Here is a 23,248-nt window from a genome sequence, read left to right as displayed (position 1 = left end):
AAGATATATGGTTTTTGTTCCTGATTTGATTTTCCACATCAGAGAATATTATTTACTCATTTGTATGTATATTGTAATCAAAATATAATTACATTATTTTTTCCTTCTCTCCTCCTAACCCCTCGAATGTTCCCTCTCTCCAATCCTCTTGCTGCTCCCCTCATTCTATCTCTCATTCATGGTCTCTTTTTCTTTGATAATTGTTTTTGTAACAATATAGCATAAATACATAAACATAATGTGTCAACTCCATTTAGTGTTGCTTGTATATATATGATTTCAGAGTTGACCGCTTAGTATTGGATAGCCAATTAGAGACTCATCCCTGGGGGAAAATAATTCTCCCTCTGCAGTCAGTCATGAGTTGCTAACAAGAGCTTTGTTATGGGTGGTGGATTGAGTGCCTCTTCCCAATATGTGCTGGAGTGCTGACAGGCTTGATCTCATGCAGGTCTCTTAGCTCTTGTGAGCTCATGAGTGCTACAGCCTGGCCATGTCTAGAAGACTCTATTTTGCCTTAGTCCTTCAAGACTTCTGGCCCTCATAGTCTCCTGCTCCTACTTCCATGGTGTTTCCTGAGCCTTGGTGGAAAGGAGTGTGATACAGATGTTCTATTTATGACTGAGAAGTTTGTTTCATGCACTTTGACCAGTTGGGAGTCTCCATAGTAATCACCATCCACTGCACAAAGATGGGGAGAGGGTAATAGAAGAGATGTGATACGAAAGCAGAATAGGAGCTACTGAGGGAGAAAACAAGGGAAGGGGAGGATCAGGGAAAGGGAGGGGAGTGGGGAGAAAGATGAATAGGAGCCAAGTATGTACGAAAGTGCCACAACAAAGCCTATTACCTTGTATGCTAACTGTTAAAATGCATAAAATAAACCTTTGAGTCACAGTATGTGACAGCCAATGCACGAGCTATTTTACCTGCGTTCTACCAAATAATTACTACAGGTGAGTGGGTTAGGTTCTTAGTTATCTCCTGAAGAAATGTGAGCTACAGGAAGATTTTTGCTGTATTTCTGGGGTTTTCAGGGTAGAAATGAGAAAGAGGGGGCTCTCAAGATGAAAACTCTTGGTGTAATGTACCAGAAATACCCCATTGTATCCCATGTTTCTATATTTCCTAGCTTTTTAGATTAGATTGTTTTCTTTAATAGCACATGTGAATGTAGTAGGTGGCACATGGATGCAAGGCTTTCTAACTTAAGTTTGTTCTGCAATCAAGAATAAAACATGTTTACTGCATACCTAATAAATATACCTAGTCATATCCTGACATACCTGACACCAGATAGGAGTTTAATTAGGTATCTTCCTGCTTAGCAGGAAGAGGAGGGAGGAGGGATAAAAATCAGTTAAATCTTATCCGTATGTCTGGACAGACACTCACTTGGACATGAGATACATTGACTGTGCTATTCTGTGGAACATTTTTAGTGGCTTACAAAAGAAGTAGGTAAAAAAGAAAAAGCAAAAATGTTTTTGCACTTCTTTAAGGAAAAAATACAACCCTCAATCTTGTTTCTTTCTTTAAAAACAAAAAACCAAAGTTAGACGGTCAAGAAAAACATTAGACAAAGTAGTAGAACTATGTAGTCAGTGTGAAAATACCATGTGATTAAAATCATCTCACCCGTTGACTTTTTTTTTTTTTTGGATTTTTCGAGACAGGGTTTCTCTGTAGCTTTTGGTTCCTGTCCTGGAACTAGCTCTTGTAGACCAGGCTGACCTCGAATTCACAGAGATCCGCCTGCCTCTGCCTCCCGAGTGCTGGGATTAAAGGCGTGCGCCACCACCGCCCGGCTCACCCGTTGACTTTTAAACCTACTTTGCTCCTTTAAATCACTTTTAGATTATCTAAAGTATGAACAATGTTCAAATGATATTTAGCTAGTAAATGGGTGGTTTATTTATTCCATTCTGATAATCTTATGAAGAGTCAGTGGAATGATTTGCCACATTCCTGAGGAAACCTGAGAATGTCATTAGAAATTTACACATACACAAACATGCATGCACCCACACTCATGCATGCATGCACAAGTATGGCATTGACATCAGAGCTGGAGTCTTGTGCTTCCCCATGTATGGTTCTTGAGTAAAAAATCAATGCAGATTTCCTGGTACATTTTTCTCTTGGTGAGCTGGTGGTACCAAACCTTCTTAAAGTGATATAGGATATGTTGTTTCTTTCGTGGGAGGACTTGACGGCATAATTATTACGACCTGTAAAGTCAATCATATAAATGTTGTTATATTTTTACAGACCCTCAGGGATTCCTTCTTTACTCTCATATTGCCACCAGCACATCAATCTGATGGACTTCTAAGGCACCACTTAGATCAGGCTATATCTAAGACATCCCTTAGATCAGGTTATACCTAGAACACACATTCACTTGTAGAATTTTACCCTTTAGAAGCTTCTGGCTGCTGTTGAGTCTTAGAGTTGAACAGTATGAGGTGTGTGTGAGTTTGCCTAGAGTGATGTTTCATAGAAAATACAGAGCTCTTTTCCCAAACTAATTTGCTAGGGCTGGTGGCAGCAGGATACACAAATCATGACTTAGTTGTCATAAGTAAAACACTGTGATAACCGGACTGGCCTAGAGTGGCAGGAAGCACCCTTAAAGCATGAACCATTCTCATCCTTGTTCTGAAAAGTCATGTGACATAGAGTTTGACAGGAATAGCTGAAGATCCTGGAGATTATTAGCCTTGCATTGTATGACATGTCCCATAGCAACTCTGGACTCAGAGCATTGGAGGCAACACTTCTCAGATTTACTAGTATTCTAGAGTTCACAAGAAACACTGATTTCCATATACTAAGCACTAAGGTCTGAAAGGCTTGAAGGAATTCACCTATCCCAAAACGCTTCATCACTCGGTGAAATCACAAAAACTTCAGTGATACCCAATAAACTTCCAATTCTAGAGCCTTTAATTACAAAATTACAAACCCATGATAAGCTTTTCTATGAAGTAGTCCAATGCTCTTTTTTAGGTTGAGCCTGTGGTGTTGATGTGGTGTTTCCTGGGAGCTCCCAGAAAGAGCAACAGAAGGATATAGATGAACACTTAGTGATCTCATCATTTTATTATCACTTTATTATTGGCTGTGAGTCCTGTCCATCACTGGTCCCATAGACAATGAAACTATAGCAGTTGTGGGATTTTACTAGCTATTAGCCCAATCTAGAGCCCTCAATACTTAAAGAACACAACGATCATACTCTTGTCCTTGCCTACTTCTGTCTCCATTCTCATTCCCCACTCTGTGAGATCATCTTTATGAACAGAAGCCAGAAGGCTCTGCTGTAAGTATTAGGGTAAGACAATGCCCAAGTGGGTACAGTGACAGAGAGGTCTTATCCTCAGTGTTTCTCTATAGCCAGGGAAGGCTGCTATGATAAGAGAGTGGAGTAAATCTGGTGCCCTCTGTGGACTTCTAAGATGTGAACTGTTCTCTGGTCTGGACTGTAAGGGGGTGTCACTTGCAAGAAAAAGAGTGGTAAGACTTTATTACTTTGACCATAATAAAAACAAAAATCCTGGATGTCTCTCGGTGACCCTCTCCTTGTGAGTAGATGAGACATAAGAACAGAATAGCATAGCATTCCTGTGAGTAGGCCATATGTCAGTTGACTTTGAGTCAATTGGCAATATTCTAGATGAATCTGTTCAACTTGTGTAAACCAAAAGAACTCAAGACATCAGTTCTTCTGGTATCTTCAAAGAAATGTCCTAAATTCTGTACTAAAGATGATATGAATTGTGCCACATGACTATGTAAGATAAGATTGAAGCTTTTACTGGTTCCACAGATGATCCAACTGCACAAACAGGACCTTGTGAATCGTTGAACAGAGTATGAGAAGCTATACTCCAACTTCACCCATGGGAGCTAAGAGGTGATGAGTGAGAACTGTGTTCAGTTTCCAGGTTTGTGTGACTTATTACAGAGTGACAGAAAACATGGAAAGACATGCTCAAATGAAAACCAAAACTTACCCCACCAGGGTTACAACACATTACTCTGCATCCAAAGGCAGAGAGAGAGACACCAATGCAGAACTCCAGCGCACTTAGAATGACTAACACAATATCCAGACCCTGTCAACAAATCATAATACAAACATGTGAGGAGTGGGAGTCACACATTCCAAACACTTCTATGTAACACAAGAGGGCCTGATAGTTGGGGTTTCTGTCCCGCCTGGTACCCCACAGCTGGCAAGCCCCAAAGAAAATCACACAGAGATCTCTGTAAGTTATAAAGCTGATTGGCCCATTAGCTCAGGCTACTTATTAGCTCTTGTAGCTTATATTAACCCATTATTCTGATCTATTTTTGCCATATGGCTTGGTACCTTTTTCAGTTAGCAGGTCACATCCTGCTTCCTTGGTGGTCTATGCAGGACTGGGATGAATGAACTTCCTCCTTCCCAGAATTCTCCTGTTCTCATTGCATCATTTCTACTTCTTGTCTGTTTTTCCTGCCTATACTTCCTGTCTACTTCCTGTCAGCATTTATTTAAAACATGATTGACAGAATACAGACAATTCTCCCGCACCACTACACTGAAAGAGTGGAGGCATTGGCCAAGAGGTTAGGAACATGGCTCCTGGTACAGCCTGACCCTTAGCCAGTTCTAAATGTTGCATATTCTGTCATTTTTGAAGCACATATATTAGTTTAAACACTACAAAACTATGGCCTTTCAAGGACACATGTAACTGATTCTTGTGAATTTCATGTGGTACAATCCAGTTATTTCACACAGTAGATCTCTACCTGTTCTTCTCTTACAAAGAACTTGCTTTATCTGGCTTCTTGGTTTATAATTCCATGTGTCATAATGTATTTCCTCACCCCAAGAAGATGAGAGCTTCTTGAACTAAGAGAGCTATTTCTTAACTGTTCTAGTACTCATCCTGAGATCTTTCATGAACTGTGTGCTCCAGAGACTTGGGAGATGGCTTAGCTGTTAAAACACTTTCTATGCAAACATGATGACCAGAGGCCAGATCCAGAGCACCCCATAAATGCCGGTTGGGCATGATGGCCTGCATTCACTCCACACATGCATCCAGGGGATCCTTGAAACAAAATGCATAGCTAGATGAGTTGAATCTGAGAGCTGTGGGTTAAAGTGAGAGATCCTGCCTCAAAGTGGAGAGCTCTCAAGAAAGACACCTAAGGACGACCTTTAGCCTACACACAGATGCACACACACACACACACACACACAGACACTGATGCATGCAGAGACACTCGTGAGAACATGCACACATATTTTTAAACACAGCACACAAAACACAAACATGGGGGGGGGAAGTGTGTGTGCTTCAAGGTCTGTGAAATAATTTCACTGGTTCCCAGATACGAACATACTGGACACTTCAAGCTGAATGAGTCCCTTCCTAATAGAGGTCCTCTGACATAAGATGAAGTAGGAATAACAAAAAAGACTCACACAATTCAGAAGACTTTGTGAACTTAACAAAGAGAGGGCTGATTGAGATGAATGAATGATTCCATCATATACAGTGAAGAGAGCAGCTGCAGAGCTCACAGCAAACACAGAGCTCTTTTAAGCCTGAAGCATTGTGTGAGGTCACAGGCCCCATGGGCAAGAAAGCTGCCTGACACAGCTTTCAGTTCTACAGCTGTGCTCCTATCATTGCACCCTGGATGGCTGCGAGGTAACAGGCCTTCAGAAATACCAAGCAAGGTTCTTAATGAGGAAAACTACACAGAATAGGTAAATTACAGGCATGAAATTCCAGAACTTATCTTTGCCAAGTTCTGAGTGACTTTGGAAAACTGTTTCATCCACTAAACATTTGTATCTCATTTTTGGTTGTGTGTCTAGAAATTGAATTGCTCGCCATAAAGACTTATAGAATATTCAAGAGGAGATAGTTAGCTATCGATGCTCCTCATGCAATTGTTTTGATATAAATAAACAGGGTCCAATATTCATGAGCTTTAACTTAGAAAGAAATAAAGACAATGCAGTTTATTCTGCATAAGGAGTGAGAATCTTGATTACCTATATTTACCTGTATTTTCTTCTTTTTTGGTCTCATTGTATCCAGGAATGTGAGATATAACTCTCATTCCTAACTAAAGGCTTGATCTATTTCTTCATGGCTTCTAACCTCTCAAGGCAAGTCTACAGTTGAGGAGTGTTACTCTTGATTTTGTTGAGTCAGTTTGCCCCAGCCTTGCCCCAACCATAATTCCTTGAAAACAGAAACCACTCACCATTAAAATGGATATGGTCATGTGACAGCTTTCTGAATAGTCTCCATACATACAGTAATAAAAGTGGTAAGAATAAATGCTTGGGCTCACTGAGTGGATAATGATCCCCGTGAAGGCAAACACAGAACTGGTGATGTTCAAGCCTAGGCTACTTCGAACCTAGAAAGGAGTAAAATTGATTAATCCAATATTCTTCAATATCCTCAAGTCTATCTCCACCCATCACCTCAAACTCTTCAATTATCCCCTTATATCTTTCATCCTCTTTGTTTTGACTAACTCAGAAATATCCCAATTTGTCTCTATCATTGTTTGCAACTCAAAGCTCTTCTCAAAAAAAAATGTGAATGTCATTTCCACAATTAAATCTTTCATATTATCTCTATAGATACATGACACATACTCCAAATTTCTCCTATTGGGAATTTCAAAACTATTATACTTTTAAAATAAGTTTATTTATTTATCTTGATGTGTGTGCCTGTAGGGCTCACAGAACTTTTGGGAGCTAGCTCTCTCCTCCCTCCATGTTGGGGTAGGATGTCTTTTCTTATTTCTGAAGCTGCAGAGACCAGCTGGCCTCCTGTGTGTCCTGAGGCTCAAACTCAGGTTGTCGGGATTGACATCTTCACCTGCTGAGTCATCTCCCTTGACTTTCCATTATACTCCAGCAGAAGTAGGAGCTCTCTATGTGCTGGTCTCTTACCATTACCGGCTACAAGATTCCCTGACTTCTTCTGCTTGGATAAATGCTGCTGGCCTCTCATCACCCCGCTCCCTTTGCACATTTCCTTCTCTACTTCCTGCAGTTCTCTTCTAGTATTGAAAGTATATCAGCTTTTTATAAGAAGTCAGAAAAGTCTGCATGATTTGGTAAGGATGTAGCATGGTCAGTAAACACTAACAGTCCCAGCTAGGGTCCATGCTGGGGCACAGATTTGGAAACGTTGTACTAAACATGTGTCTCTTTTGAGTAAGGATAATGTAAATATTGTCCTAGACAGTGTCAAGTTTGTTGAGATCTTGGTTTGGGGCCTTTCTCTTGGCTTTGTGACAGATATCCTGGCATGTTTCATTTTATACTTGTCTGTTCCTGAGAAATAACTCATTGTGAATTTGTTTTATTGACTGCTCAAAATCTTTTCTGGATACAATTAAAACACACATTTCAATCAAACAGTCAATAAATGCTATGTCACTCAAGTGCTTAGTGCTTTGGTCATGAATGTAGATAGCAAAGTTCAAGGTAGATTTGATTCATCATCCTTGACTTTTCTTCTCCTGAATTCTCCACATCTGTACCAAGATTCTCTCTGAAAATCACTGCCACAGTATTCAACCTCGTGTCAGGACTGAGATGAAATACAAACTCTCTTCCTTTGTTTCTTAGAGGTTAAGATTACTTTTTTTTTACATCCTGGCAGAACAGATACTTGAATCATATCCCTCCTCTTTTGACACTAATAACACACACACACACACACACACAAAAACCTCACCAAGCCTTTTGTAGTTCTTCTTCCTGCTACAATTGAGAATGAGCCTGAAATAATAAACTAGAAATAAGAGATAAAATCCAGGTTAAATAAAATACTTTATACATTATTAAAAATTACAACATATTGACACCTATTCCTAAATTTGACAATATATGTGAAACAGATTGACTATCTTAAAAGAACCACAAAAGTTAAGGAAGTTTCCCCCTTTTCAACTATAAACATACACACACGCACGCATACCCCAAAATTGCTATTAAGACTCTTTTAGAGCTCTGGGACATAAATTTCGAAAGTGAATTATTGTTTACAATGGAGACAAAATTTAGGGATTTATTAAATCAAGGAAGAAACTAAATATTATTCTTATTTTAAATAGCTACTTTAATCCAGTTGGCTTGGTCTGTCATCTAGCCAGAGGAACACCTCTCAGGAGTCTAGACTCAACTTGAATCATGCTAAAGAGGGAGAAGAAAGAGCTATACCTTTAATGGCATACTGTGTGCTTTTCCTTCCCAGAATCCTGACCCTTCAGGTGCTCTTCCTAGGGACCAGCATATAGTTCAGCTAGGTCTGTCCACCTGTCTGTGTCCTGACTTAGAAAAGACTTAACCATTACTTTTTTTTTAATTTGGTACATTGAGCTTCATTGCTTTTTCTCTAAAACATCTCTCCCCAGGTGGCTGCTCGGCACTACATGGCTGACACTCATGCTAACTTAACTTGAGCGGCATGGCTTGTTATTGCCTCCTCTGTTATCCTCTCAGCAACTTCTGGGATCTACAGCTTGCCTTTCCTGGGGTTATTCTTCTAAACTGCTAAAATCGTCCTTGAGTTTCAAAAATATAATGCAGAATAGTTACTAAATACTATAAACAAAAAGTGGCAGAGAAAAAAAATAGCTGTTTTGGGGATGATGACGAGCCTATTTTGGGCTCATTGGGTTCTTTCAACTTAGCAAGTGTTTCAGTTTGCCTGAAAATGGCCATTGTCAATACATTTGGACTCACCTACTTTCACTTTTTTTCTCAGAGTTGCAGAAATAGTAGATAGGACAGGATTCCTTGGGTTGTTGGCCAAGGAGTCCACAGAAGCTTCCAAAGTAATGCAGGCTATAGTCATTGCTTTTGGATACCCACCGGAACTAAACAGTAAGAGTCTATTGTCAAAGACACCACACATTATAGATGCAATGTCAGAGTAAACAATCTGTTAAAGTTGTCGTTCCTGATCATAGAAACTTCTTTCCCCAGTGCAGAACAGTCAAGGAAAGTACTTGAACTGACCAAAATGCTGAGAACAAGTGACTGTTTAATGCTGGGTTCCCAAAATGGACAACTATGTGATACATACATGCGCACACGCACACACACATAGAGACAGAGAAAGAGTCAAAGACACAGACGGGGAGGGAGCAAGCAAGAGCCCAGTGAACACCACAGAAGACTGAATGGAAGGACTGCAGGAGCTAATGGATGGGAAGGAATGTGATGGGGATAGTCTTCTGGATAGAGCATAGACATTGCAACCATGAACACATGGAAGCTGTGAAATCCTACACAGGCCCTAGAAAGAAGGAAGAAAGGGAGGGAGGAAGAATGAGACAGAGGACATAAGGTGGGAGGAAGAATAGTTAGGGGATGGTGGTTGGTAGTGATGGGAGAGGAAGGAAAGAGGGTAGTCAGAGGGCAGATATAAGTATAGTATATACAACATACAAATATTTTATCAACTATTTTTAAAAATAATTAAAAGAAATAAATAAAAAGAAATAAGAGCCCAATAATAAATTAATAAATAAATCCAGAATCTTAAAAACAGTCTTATGTTAGACCCATTTATAACATAAGATATCCAACCTACCATGAGAGACCCCCAAACTGGGTACCCTATGTACGCTGAAACAGGGGGCATTTCACCGGATGTCACAGTGGCACTTATCATCATAATTCCTATGGTGAGGTTCATGAGGGCAATCACAATCTGCACAACCTAGATGCGACAGTAAAGAAATAAGAACAAATCACTTACCACAAATATGTGCCTGTGTCACCACCCATACAATCACTAAGTTACTCTCACTCTTCATCTCTGATACATTAAGATGAAGTTCTAGATAATCTATTGGTTTGCTTTGTCCATGGAGCTGTGGACATAATAACTTACCAAAATTGCCCCAGAGAAAGTCCGTCACTATGCTAGTAATTTTAAAGCTACAAGGAACATTCCAAAACCTTTTCCAAGATGCATTTTCTAATACTCAAGATGCCACTTTCACAGCTGCTCTCCTTAGTCCTATGCTCAGACAAGAGTCACCCAGGAATTAGTAAATAATTACTTTAAGAAGAAGATGTAACTTGAAGAAGCACAGCTAGTGACGGTGTGAAGAAAAAGAAGAGTAAATAGAGCATTGTCTTAAGATCTGGGACCACAGATTATTAATAAAGAGTCCTGAAAATGGAGGAATACAGGCCTGGAGAGTTGGTTCAGCAGGTAAGTGTACACACTGCTCTTGCAGAGAACCAGAGTTCTGTTCCCAGCACCTATATCTGAAGGTTTGTAACTTTCAGTAACTCGAGTTCATGGGAACATAATGTTCTCTTCTGAATTCCATAAGCAACACACACACACATACACTTACAAAACAAATAAATCCATTTTAAAAGTATGGGTATTATATTACAAATATACTAGGATACAAAAGAAATGGAATATTATAAAAACTTGAAAGATTCAAGAAAGAAAATATTTCCATAATACATGTGCTTTTATAAGATGACAGATCTAACGTTAACTACCTAAGTGTTCATATTTGGAAACTCAAGAAACAAAAATGAATCAAAAAGGAAAAATGAATTTTAGAATGGAAATCAGGCATTTGATAGAATTCACTTCAGATATATTCTGCATTCACCGTTTTCTAGTTTAGAATTAATGTGGGAATGCTGTGAATACCATTTGTTAATAAAAGACTGTCTTGGGCTTGCACAGGGAATAGAGGTAGGCAGGGAAAAGTAAACTAAATGCTGGGAGGAAGAAGGTAGTGTCAGAGAGAAGCCATGGAGCCTCCCACCCCCCAGATCTAGATGGAACTTTACCCAGTAAGCCACAGCCATGTGGTGATACACAAATTACTAGAAATGGGTTAAATTTAGACGTAAGACTTAGCCAATAAGAAGCTAGAGCTAATGGGCCAAGGAATGATTTAATTAATACAATTTTTGTGTGATTATTTCAGAGCTCAGCAGCGGGGAACAAATAAGCGGCCTATTACAACATAGAATATTACCAATTTTTAATTTATTTTATCTGATGACATCAGCCCCTTTATATTTTCTAGGATTTTTGTTTGTTTGATTTTGAGTTTTGGCAAATAGTGTTTTCAAAGAGCTTTTACTTCATCTGTATTACCTACTTTACAGACTTGGGAAGTAATGATAAAAGACCAATGAACTAAGACAAAATCTATAGTTATGTTTTTCACTGAAGAGATACAATAAATCTGTTATCTGTTAACCAGACTAGGTAAGAAAAAAAAAGACTGAGATCACTCATTAGTAATATCAGGCCATATGTGTAAGTCAGATGACCCTGCTTAAACAGAATGGGTACCAGAAGACACAACCCTGAGAAGCGGATTGGATTGGTAAGATGGGAGATGGAGTTAAAAGGGGAAGGGGAAATAGTGGGAAAGAGATTTGTATAAAACTATTAAATAACAAAATAATCAAGAGATGCCCAAATCATACTGTAAAAGCATTTGTTCAACTATGTTCATAGCAGCATTATTTGCAATAGCCAGAACCTGGAAACAACCTAGGTGCCCCTCAATGGAAGAATGGATAAAGAAAGTGTGGCACATCTACACATTAGAGTACCACTCAGCAGTAAAAAAAAAAAAATGACATCTTGAATTTTGCATGCAAATGGATGGAAATAGAAAACACTATCCTGTGTGAAATAGCTTAGTCCCAACAAGATAAATATGGTATGTACTCACTCATTAGTGGATTCTAGCCATAAACAAAGGACATTGAGCCTATAGTTCGTGATCCTAGAGAAGCTATATAATAAGGTGAACCCAAAGGAAAACAGATATAGATCCTCTTGGAAATTGGAAGCAGACAAAATCGCTGGGCAAAAGTTGGGATCATAGGGGTGGGGAGGGGTGAGGGAAGGGGGGAAAGGGAGAAGGGGAGTATTGGAGAGATCTTGGGGGAGTGGGGTGGTTGAGATGTAGAAAGGGTGGATATGGGAGCAGGGAAGAAGATATCCTAATTAAGGGAGCCATTTTAGGGTTGGCAAGAGACTTGGCTCTAGTGGGGTTCCCAGGTGTCCAAAGGGATGTCTCCAGCTAGGTCCTTGGGCAGTAGAGGAGAGGGTGCCTGAACTGACCTTGTCCCATAGCCACTCTGAGGAATATCTTGAATATCACCATAGAACCTCTGTCCAACAATGGATGGAGATAGAGACAGAGACCCACATTGGAGCACTGGACTGAGCTCCCAAGGTCCAGTGAAAGAGCAGAAAGAGGGAGAAGATGAGCAAGGAAGTCAGGATTGTAAGGGGTTCGTCCACCCACTGAGATGGTATGACTGATCTAATGGGAGCTCACCAAGGCCAGCTGGACTGGGACTGAATGAGCATGTGATCAAACCGGATTCTCTGAATGTGGCTGACAATGAGGGCTGACTGAGAAACCAAGGACAATGGCACTGGGATTTGATTCTACTGCATGTACTGGTTTTGTGGGATCCTAGTTTGTTTGGATGGTCACCTTCCTAGGCCTGGATGGAGGGGGGAGGGCCTTGGACTTTCCACAGGGCAGGGTACCCTGCCTTCTCTTAGGACTGGAGGGTGAGGGGGGAAGGTGAGTGGGGAAGTGGGAGGGCAATGGGAGGAGGGAAGGAGGTGGAAATTCTGAATGGTATTATTTATAAAGCAAAAAATAAAATAAAATGTTTGAATTAAAAAAATAAAATAAAAAAATAAAAATGTGGGGGTGGGATTGTTGAAGGATTGTTATTACAGAATCAATTGATATGAAAAGAAAAATTGTCTTCCCCAGGGAGGAATACACTAATTGGTTATCTAATACCAAATGGTCAACCCTGAGAACATACATGTAAGCATTCAGATTGAGCAGCTTATATATTAGGAACATATATTTATATACATACATATATGTAACAACAATCAATGAAAAAGAGGTCATGAATTTGGAAAAGAGCAAGGAGGGGTATATGGGAGGATTTGGAGGGGGAAAGGGAAGGAGAACGAGGTAATTATAATCTTAAAAAATAAAGAAAACATGAAAATGGCTAAAATTTATCATATAAATGTATAAAGATGTCAAATGACAAAAAATACAGACTCACAAACTTAAGTATTATTATTTGGTATTTGTTAAGTGTAAATATGACAAAGTATATAGACAAATCTATACAGAAAATTGTAAATCTCTGATGACCTAAGTTACCAAACAGTGAGACTGTTAATGGATAATAAGACAATATCATAAAAAAGCAATAACAATTCTCCTCATCTTCACATACAAATTTAATGAAACTCAAAACTCCAGTAATTTGTGTTATAGGTCTCTAAAACCGGTACTCAGCATGGGCTACTTCATAGTGAGTTCCAGGTCAGCATGGGGCCCATGGCAGCTGTGGAGCCGCAGTAACTCTCGGGTCTTCTGTTTGAAGTACTCAAGATGGCACAATCACATGCCGGGTGAGCAATCAGGCATCTCCTTTGGAAACCAAGTTTTGCAAAATGCCAGGGTTCAGATTAAGCTAGTAACACAGAGGTTCAGCCACAGGAAGCTTACCCCCGCCCCCTGCATGACAATGAGAGGAAATGGAAAGCTTAAAGGCAAGTGTGGTGGCTAGATTTACGTCATCTTGATGCAAACTATAGATATCAGAGAGAAGAAAACCTCAATTGAGGGCACATGCCTTTAATCCCAGCACTCGGGAGGGAGGCAGAGGCAAGTGGATCTCTGTGAGTTCAAGGCCAAGCTGGTCTACAAGAGCTAGTTCCAGGACAAGCTCCAAAGCGACAGAGAAACTCTGTCTCAAAAAACCAAAACGAAGGAAGGAAGGAAGGAAGGAAGGAAGGAAGGAAGGAAGGAAGGAAGGAAGGAAGGAAGGAAGGAAGGAAGGAAGGAAGGAAGGAAGCCTTAACTGAGGAAATGCCTCCATAAAATTGGATTGTAGGCAAACCTGCAGAGCATTTTCTTAATTAGTGATTGATGGGGGAGGTCCTAGATCATTGTGGTGGTATCATCCCTGGGATGGATATACTGGGTTCTATAAGAAAGCAGGCTAAGCAAGCTATGGGGAACAAGCCAGTAAGTAGCACTCCTCCATGGCCTCTGCATCAGCTCCTACCTTTGGGTTCCTGCCCTGTTTGTGTTCCTGTCCTGGCTTCCTTTAGTGATAGACTAGAGTGTGGAAGTGTAAAGCCAAATAAACCTCCCCAACTTGCTTTTTGGTCATGGTGCTTTGCTGCGGCAATAGAAACCCTGGCTAAGACAGTGCTGGAACTATGGATTGAATATGAAATGTTTCCCACAACCTTGTGTGTTGAATTCCCCAGATTGGGAGCGTACTGTTGTGGGAAGTTCTGGAATTTTTATAGAGGAGGTTTACTTGGAAAAGTGGCTCACTCACTGATGGGTGGTCTAATTGATTGAGGGTAGAAATCCTCCTTTGCACTTACCTGTGTCTCTGTAATATTCTTGTACACCATTAGGCAAACAAGCTCTTCTGTCATATGCTCCTGCTGCCATGATGTTTGAGTCAAGCAGGTGGAGTGTCACAACCATGGACTGAGGCTCAGGAACCATGATCAAAGCAAATCTTTTACCCTTGACGTTGCTTTTTCTAGTGACACATGCCATCGTGATGCAAAAATCATGCACAAAATTGATACCAGAGAAGTGATTAAACCTGGCCATGGTAGTACTTTCCCTTTGGAACTGGCTTATAGGAGAAATTTGGAAAAGTTTTGAAAGCTTTAACTGATGCTACTGATAGGAATGTAAAAGACACGTGTGCTATATGTTGCGGGGAAAATGTATCTACAATTTCTCTATGTTCTAAGATTTTGAATGAGGCTAGGTACAAAAGCAATAGGGTAATTAACTTGGCATAGAAAAGACAACATACATTCAGAATATGACATGGATATTGCTTGCTGACTTTTGGACAGATTTACAATGAGAATATAAGTTAATGAAATATAACGTTATTTTTTGAGAAGCTAAGTTCTACAAATTAAACACCAATAACTCCATTTGATGCATTAAAAGGCTAGCAGGACACGGTGGTTGGTATCACATTGATCATCTGAGGATTTATAGCACAGCTGTTCCCTCAAAATCACATACCCCAAGGATTTTGGGTTCTCCCTTTAAGAACTTCTCTCTCATCCTTTTCCACGCATGTGAATTCACATGTAAAGACTGTTGTCCCAGCTGCTGAGCGTCATAGGCAGCTCCCGATGCAGTCTGTCCTATTCCTTGTATGGTTATCATGGCGGCAGAAACAGTACTAGAAGAAGAAATGTATCTTAAGGTGACTTCCTGGAAACCACGGACAGCGAGTCTAAATACAATATGACACATATATACCAAATGGGTCAAATATGCCAGGACATAAAAATTAAGAAAATTCCATGCTACCATTCTAGTTAATGCCATATTAATGCACACTCTGTTTTCTATAGTGGTTATGAATACTTACATCTACTTGTGAATTCTTGCATTTATATTCCTCATAATTATTATTACTTAGTTTATGCCAGGATATCTCCATCTAATATTTTCAGTAAAGTTAGTCCATAGTCATAGGCCTTTTCCTTTTTTAGGTTGCGTTTGTCTGGCGAAATCATTTTAATTTTCCTATATTCTGAAAGATACATAGTCAGGTGCTCTTTCTTTCAGCACTTTGAGTATATCAACTTAGTGTCTCCTGGACCACAGCGTAATTTGCTGGAAAACAAAAATCCACTGCAAAACTGATCGTGACTGATCATGATTCCCTTGTATGTGAGACATTTTTCTCTTGATGGTTTGAGAGTTCTCTTGTCTCTGATTTTGTCTACAATTTCATTATAGTAGGAGAAAATACATTTGGAACTCTTGCGCTTATAGGACCTAGATTTTCACATCTTCCCTCCTGGTTCTCACCAACTGTTTTACTAAATAAACCTTCCATTCTTACTTTTTTAAATAATTTCTCCTTCTAGTTTTATAATAAGAAAGTTTATTTGTTATTGACATCCTACCAGCATCTTAGGGTCTTTTCACACTTTTCAAATTCCTTTCTTACTTTTTTTTCTGCTATAGAAAATTTCAAAAGAATCATTTTTTAAGTTCTCAGATTTTTTTAAAATCTCTGCTCGATGTAGTCTGCTGTTGAAACTATTGTGTCTTAATTCTATTTATTGAGGTATTCAAACTTCGTTTTTTTGTGATATGAATCTTTGTCAAACATTTTATTCTTATCATGAATTTCCTTGTTGCATTGAATTGTACAACTGTGCTCTTTTGTATTTTACTGAATTCATTGGGATAATATGGTACTGTAGGGCTATATAATATAGGCCCATATTTCTACATTGTATGGTGACCAGAATTTTAAGCCACAATTTTCACCTGTCACACAGAAGATGGTCACCTAGCCTTTACAAACAAACTGATGCCATCCAAAACAAAGAGTCAGGATATGCTAGTTCTGCTTCTTCTTTGTAATTTGGGAGGTCACCTGGGAAGAGGCATTGATTCAGTCTACATGACGGAGCATGTGTACAGAGCAGGAAGACAGATAGGAAGATGTGACAAAATGGACATAGAAAGGTGTGGACGTGACCACAGTCATTCTCCCCACTGCCTAGGAAACAGAATGCTAATGAATTTCTCTTTCAGCTTATGTTTTGGTATAAAAGCTGTGTGGAGAATAAAGGTGAGGAATTTTCAGGATTTCATGAGGGATCCCTGAAAACTCCCTCTTGATAAAGTCATGTGAGTTGTGTCTTTATTCCCACACCTCCCCTCTGGTTTCATAAATAATTTAGGTCTGGGCTGGCCCTGGACCATAACATAGTGACGCCCAATGTGGGGCTGATTGGTGAACCTCAACATGGTATGAATTCATTGTTAAGCAATTCATGTATTTCTAGTCCTGTAGAGTCTGTTATTGAAGAGTAAATGTATGCTCTTGGTGGACTCATATTTTCTTGATTCTCAGTTTCTCTAACATCCTTACATTTGTGTCTGTGTATCTGGTGGAGGCTGTTGGAACTGTGGGGTTGTGAAGTAGTGTCTTATATATTATTGAATAGGGATATTTCAGCCTATCTATAAACTTTATCATCCCCTGAGCAGAATACAAAGTCTAAATTTGTAAAAGTTAGAATAGTCTAAAATCTAACATACAGCATTGAGGGTTTTTTGCTTGTGAAAATTTAACTTCTGTGGCATTAATTTAAATCCTACTAAAACTCAGACAACTTCACTCATATGCATGCAACCATTCATGCACATGCACACAATTTGCATACTCACACTTTGAATAAATCTGCTGGTTTCACTTGCTTCAGGTTGATTTTGGAAACCACTGTATTTGCAGTGTCCCCAAAAATAAAGTAACAAGAGACAGAGGTATCAAGAACCCTAAAAGTGCTGTGGCAATCTATATACATGTCCTTCCTTCATGGAATGCCCAGCAATTAACTCAGTCAACCATGTTAGAAAACTGATTTTTTTTATGTTCAATAAATCATTGTTCCCAAATCTACATTTCTTCTACTTTAGCATAGAAATTTGTCATCCTATATGATAACTTCTAAGCATTCCCTTTAGTCAATTTGATCCTTGTAAATTTAATCTTACCCCACTTAATAACCACATTGGTCATTCTAAAATACAAAAATTTAATTTAATTTCTTATAAAGAGAAACTCATATTTTATCCCCCTTCCTTTTTTTTTGTTTCTTCAAGATAGAGTTTCTCTGTGTAGCAACTTTGGTTGCCCTAGAACTCACTCTGTAGACCAGGCTGGCCTCAACCTCAGAGATTTATCTGCCTCTGCCTCCCAAGTGATGGGATTAAAGGTGTGTGCCACATTTTAACCCCAATCTGTATTTCTAACATTATTTTTACTTTTTCCCTTTTTGATTTTTGGAGGCTCAAATATACTGGATATATTTCAGTTTTCCTACATCAACAATTTTATGCCTGCACGGTCAGCCACCTTGCAGTATTTTTCTCCCACATCCCCTTTCTGCTCTACCACAACAAAAGTCCCTTCTCATTTCTTCTTATGCACTGATAGTATCACGTGTGCCCTGCTTTCCTTCAGGGACAACGCCCCGCCACACATGAGTTACTCAGACAACAAGAGCATAGACGTGTTTGAAAACTCCGTGTGACTTTCTTCATAAACAACAGAAGACAAAGGTGCTGTGAAAGCAACAGATATTTCTTTTCATCCCAATTTAATGTGTACTTTGGTTTATTTGTTTTTGGTAATTATTTTTGTGCTTATTTTTCCACACATATGTTTGGAGGTTATAAAAAATGAAGATTCTATCCAACTGTAACCAGTAAAGCCTAAGCAGGTCTAGGGAGAGAGCTCCATCCATAACATGCTTGCCTGGCAAGCAGGAGAACCTTCACTTGATCCCCAGCACCCACACTCAAAAGTTAAAAAGCCATGTGACATGGGTTTGTAATCTCTGTGCTGGGAAGGCAGAGACAGGCAGATCATGGGGCTTGCTAACCTACTAGCCTACTTTAATTGGCAAGTTCCAGACCAGAACAAAACCCTGTATCAAGAAAACAATTATACATACCAGAGAAATGATGCCCAAGGTTGATTGCTGACTTCCATATTTATGCATACACACATTTACCTGCATACACATCATCAATCATACACACGTGCATGCGCACACATGTCCACACACACTACATAAATACTGTAGTGCCCATTTGCTTCAGGTTGATTTTGGAAATCACTGTGTTTGAAGCCAAGCCATTGAGCAGCGCAGTACCAGTCTCCTACGATCTTTGCAGTAGTTGCCACCTCTTTCTAACAGCTGCTCCCGGGTGAATATTGCCAATTCTTTGCTTCCCCGGATTTTGGGGGAATGCTGCCTTTTACTACCTTTCCAGTTTCTGATGAGAGATTTTTTTTTAACCCTAATAATTCATTATAAGATTAGTTATTTGGGGAACCTAAAATGACACGACCATAGACGCTTAACCTTCAGTATATTTTCTTTACATTTCCAAAGCCCAGCACGTTGGACAACTTCAGGCAAGAGCTGCAGAGCCCTCCAGAGTCGCCCGCATATGTTATACATCTAAACAGATCCCCTATGTAAGTCTGTGTGAGCAAGCCATAAGAAGATGGCCTGGTTGATAACAGTGACCATCTTCCTTGAGCTGCCAAAAATCAGTCTCTGTTTTTTGCTCTAACAACTGATCTTCCAAGCCCTGACCTTTTCAAGTGTCTGACGATGCACTTAGGCATGGCAACAGGGCCAAACAGCCCTGGGGAGTCTTCTGAGTTTTTGGCTTCCTTTCTAGTTAGACTGGAAGTTTCTCCAGGACAGACTCTGTATCAACAGTGCCCCCTATCGTGTTTCCATAATTCTCTGGTAAAACGGGTCATGTTCTGGATATTTGAGGCTGATGTTAGCTGTCTAAGTAAATTCATGCCACTGGTCCCTACATTCATACCACAAAAATATACTTTTTGACACAAGATAAATACATTTCTCAAAGACAAAAAAAAATGTGTGTTTATGACCTAGAGCTCAGTGCTCCAACTTTCATATAAAACAAAGAATATTACGTGAACTTAAGGGTAGTTCTCCAGGCTAGGGAGAGATATGCCAATGTTTTACATTATCTATGACATTTATGAGATTTTTGGTAAATATAGTGTCTTTATTTTTTTATCCATGGTACAGAGATGAAGAAATACAGGCAGCCCCAGTCCTAATAACACCAAACTCCTCGTGGATAAGAACCAAAACTAGTCATGCTTCCTCACTTTTAAATGAACATCTCTCTCATCAGTCAGAATGATCTAGAAGGAATCGTAAAGAATGTGGTCTAAAGGGCCAGCCTCTCCTAGGACAAAATTATACAATAGTGTGGAGATTCAACAGGATGTCTGAACCTAGATGGTTCTTTGTACAAGACAGCGATGGTAATGTGGGAAGGTGACCGGGGCTGGGACAGTAAGTGTGGGATTGTAGTTCAAGCTCATGGAAGTTTCTAGTCATTATTTCCTTCTGGGTATGCTCCATCTCATCTGAGAAAAAGTTTCATTCAATTTCCTCTGACCCTTCACCAATAACCACACGCTCGATCCTCAAGGCCTCTTCCAGTTCTAGATTTCCTATGGGAAGCTTAAGTTTATGGCCATGAGTGCCCGGTGCATGAATTGTGCCAAAGATTAGTGGGGACGTGCATCAGGCCACAGTCTATCTCAAGACTGGGCTAAGAATGTTCGACTTGGGTCTCGACTTTCTCCTACACCATCCCCACCACATTCTGCATGTGGCAGGCAGTTTCTTAACTGATGAACTGCAAAAATAACTCATATGAGAAAGAACAAACGTGGTAGAAAAAGGGACATTCAGAATGCATGAAGTGGTCAGAGGCAAAGGAACTGCTTTCTATTTTTAAGAACAAAAGCAGCTAAAATCTCATACAGAACCCACTCTCTTGGCTTTTAGTAGGCCTTTATTTTTTTCTTGCCCCCCCAGCATTGCAGCACAGATTGCTCCTCAAATGCCCCCAAAGTACATGTCAAAGTGCACTCTTTCCTCTTTTCATCCAGAACAGCGGCTTCTGCCATAGAACAGGACCTCTTTTTGGTTTGTTTGTTTCCTTATTCTACTCCTACGTGTCCTAGAACATGACATGGAAAACCATCCTCACAAAAGGCTGTGGAAGGCAAGTGTGCACTTACCTTTCTTCTCAGCTGGAAAGTCTGCTCTGTGTCAGACGAAGAGCAGTCTGTAGGCTCGTGCCTCAGGTTCAGATGTGATGACTTGCCCACAGCCCATGTGCCATAAGTTCAGTCCTTTTTCTAAATCCTAAAGGTTTCTGAGGAGGATCTCTAAAAAATTCAACTAGTTCCCCTTTTATTAGCAGAAGTATCCACTGGCTCTGCTTCCTTGATATGTGCGTGCTGTTTTTTTTGAAATACCCCGAAAAAAAGTGTCTGTCACAATCTTTCGGATGAAAACGACAGCACAGCAGTGTGTGTCCTAAACAGGCCACAGTTATCACCCATTTCAGACAAGGCTGCTGGTGTATGCCTGTTACGCAGGAGTCTGAGACTGAGGATTGTGACTTGTAGCCAGCCTGAGCCTCAGAAAGAGAGCCTCTCTCAAAATAGCAAAAACTACCAAATGCCTGTTTATGACAGTGTCGCATATTTCATGTCATTTTCTTTTCCTAGAAAGCTATCTAAGCATACTTTTCATGTGAGATTTTTTTAACGAAATTCCACTGTTTGGGACTCACTATAAATGTCCGTCAAGTGGCAGTATAAATAACACTTTGCAATTATTAAGTAAATAACCCCTTTTCCAAGCCAAAGAAACATTTACGACAAATTCAGTTGCAATAATTTACTACATGATCTTGTCATCCTCCAGAATCTAGGATTGCCCACTGACAAAATAATCCTCGACTTAATGTAAGAAGTATTAGTCTGTTTTCCGTTACTGCAACAAAATATTTGGTGTTGTATACTTTATATAACAGATGCATTTCCTTCTCTCATAGTTTTGGAGTCTCAGAAGCATAGGCTTGGCACTTGCTGGTTTTAGTTAGGGCTCTCTGGGTACAACACAAGAAAGATGGGGTTAAATGGTGGAAAAGTGGCTCAGAGGTGACAATCGCCCAAAAAGATAAGGATCTGTTGACTCACCTCTGGGCCACACCTCATAAAACTTCCCTCCCTCCACACTTCACTACTGAAGATCACAGTTTCAGCTCATGAACCCTTTGAAAGGCAGATGCATCCAAATCACAGCAGAAAGAGAGGAAAGAGGTTGCCAATATTCACTCATTCAAAAATTTCTTAAAGACCATTTTCCATGTCTTAGCAATGTGCCATGGATAAGATGGCGTAGAAGGATATAAATAAACTTTGCCGCTGGGGAGTTTATTAGCTACCAGAAAATTCAGACAAATCAACACACAGAAAAGCTTGTTAAAATCCTGGATTATCAGGTCTCCACAAGGTAATGTAGAACAGAGTCCTCATAGGACGCCAGCCTTGGAAATACAGAGGAGTCTTTCCAGAGGCAACAACATCCAGAAGGTGTCAAGTGAGATAACCAGATGTAAGAGAGTTGGGGATGGAGGGAAATCTTGTGTACTGATTCAGTAGCCATTCTTTCAAACTTAAACTGAGCAAAACTCTCACCAACAGATGGACTGGAGAGGATGTGGCGATTCTCTGGTTCCAGGCCTACTGGAGCTGGAGAGCAAGCTCGGTGTGGCTTCTTCAGTTGTGATGAATGTCATCCATGGCTGAGGATACCTCCATAGTTAAGGCTCTAGAAGTTACTGGCAAGGTTTGGGGCAGGGGAACAAAGGTTTCCTTAGGAGCAGTGGTTGGACGGATATTCTATTCTCATTTTCTCCACACTGGTGAGAATAAGCTGTAATGGCCTCTCTAAGGGATGAATCTGACCCAACCCAGATGCAGTCACAGCAGGGGTAGAATACAAAGCAGGTATTCTCAGAGTCCAGTGGGTCCTGGACCTTGGGCTTAGTGACATGTAAAACTCTAATTAGTACTAGAGTCATTAGGGCTAGAGCCCACGTGGTCTTAATAATCTAGACACACGATTGATTTTCAGTGGGCCAATTAAAGACACAACTAATAGTAAAAACTTGGGGAAGGAGATTTATTCCATGTAGCTGCATTGAGAAAACAAGAGGTCCGATGAGCTCCCCTGCTACTAAGTGCTTTGTCAGGATCTCCACATGAGATTTAAGTTGAAATAAAGGAAAACACATATTTAAACAGTCCCGGCCCAGGTGTGTGGTTCCTGCCCTGACTCCTCGCTGTTTGATTCCATTCTCTCCTGCAAGGTGATTTGACAAGTTGCCCGAGTTGAAAGATACCTCTTTCCAGGAGACAGACTCCTCTTCTGTTTGTGCCAGGGCTTCACTTCTTCTTTTGACCAGCAGAAAATTCATGGGAAAATTTTCAATTCTGAGGACCACTATTTCAAATGTCCAACTGCCAATGAAAGAGCACAAGTGTCTCTTTAAAACATTTTCCTTTCTTTCAGGACAGCCGTGCTTCCACCTGAAACTGGGGCATATGTTCAGTTTCTTATCATGGTGGCCATCAACCACACACAGAGTTAGGATCTGTGGCTCTGAAGCATGCTGGAAGCTCAGAAAACAGGTTAACTAT

At 40.0% G+C, this 23,248-nt stretch overlaps 1 protein-coding gene across 2 annotated transcripts; it reads right to left on the bottom strand.

Annotated features, from left to right (window-relative positions):
* Nucleotides 1-1,796: 1,796 nt before the first annotated feature.
* LOC142850240 (membrane-spanning 4-domains subfamily A member 4A-like) lies at nucleotides 1,797-22,321 on the bottom strand. 2 transcript variants are annotated; one of them, XM_075973542.1, is made up of 7 exons: nucleotides 22,244-22,321; nucleotides 15,172-15,334; nucleotides 9,642-9,770; nucleotides 7,779-7,835; nucleotides 6,280-6,438; nucleotides 4,020-4,121; nucleotides 1,797-2,231 (listed from the first exon to the last, which is right to left on the bottom strand). In XM_075973542.1, the coding sequence occupies exons 2-7, from the start codon at nucleotides 15,316-15,318 to the stop codon at nucleotides 2,169-2,171; spliced, it is 657 nt and encodes a 218-aa protein (XP_075829657.1). In that variant the 5' UTR covers nucleotides 15,319-15,334; nucleotides 22,244-22,321; the 3' UTR covers nucleotides 1,797-2,168. The 2 variants fall into 2 exon arrangements, with proteins under 2 accessions (XP_075829657.1, XP_075829656.1); XM_075973541.1 differs by lacking the exon at nucleotides 22,244-22,321 and adding an exon at nucleotides 20,774-20,931 and having other exon boundaries at nucleotides 1,798-2,231.
* Nucleotides 22,322-23,248: the final 927 nt, after the last annotated feature.

Source organism: Microtus pennsylvanicus, chromosome 5 (genome assembly GCF_037038515.1).
Source record: "Microtus pennsylvanicus isolate mMicPen1 chromosome 5, mMicPen1.hap1, whole genome shotgun sequence".
NCBI classification, from domain to species: Eukaryota; Metazoa; Chordata; class Mammalia; order Rodentia; family Cricetidae; genus Microtus; species Microtus pennsylvanicus.
The sequence above is the reverse complement of the archived record's forward strand: the minus strand, read 5'-3'. Positions and strand labels throughout refer to the sequence as shown.

Bases quoted from the DNA above. Each gene is read 5' to 3' on its own strand.
- LOC142850240 (XM_075973542.1), bottom strand. From the start codon at position 15,318: ATGATAACCATACAAGGAATAGGACAGACTGCATCGGGAGCTGCCTAT. The intron at 6,439-7,778 runs GTGAGGTTTTTG...ACTCCTTTCTAG, and splicing joins GAAGAACTACAAAAGGCTTG to GTTCGAAGTAGCCTAGGCTT. The intron at 2,232-4,019 runs GTAAGTTTTGGT...TTGACTTTACAG, and splicing joins TGTGTTGTAACCCTGGTGGG to GTCGTAATAATTATGCCGTC.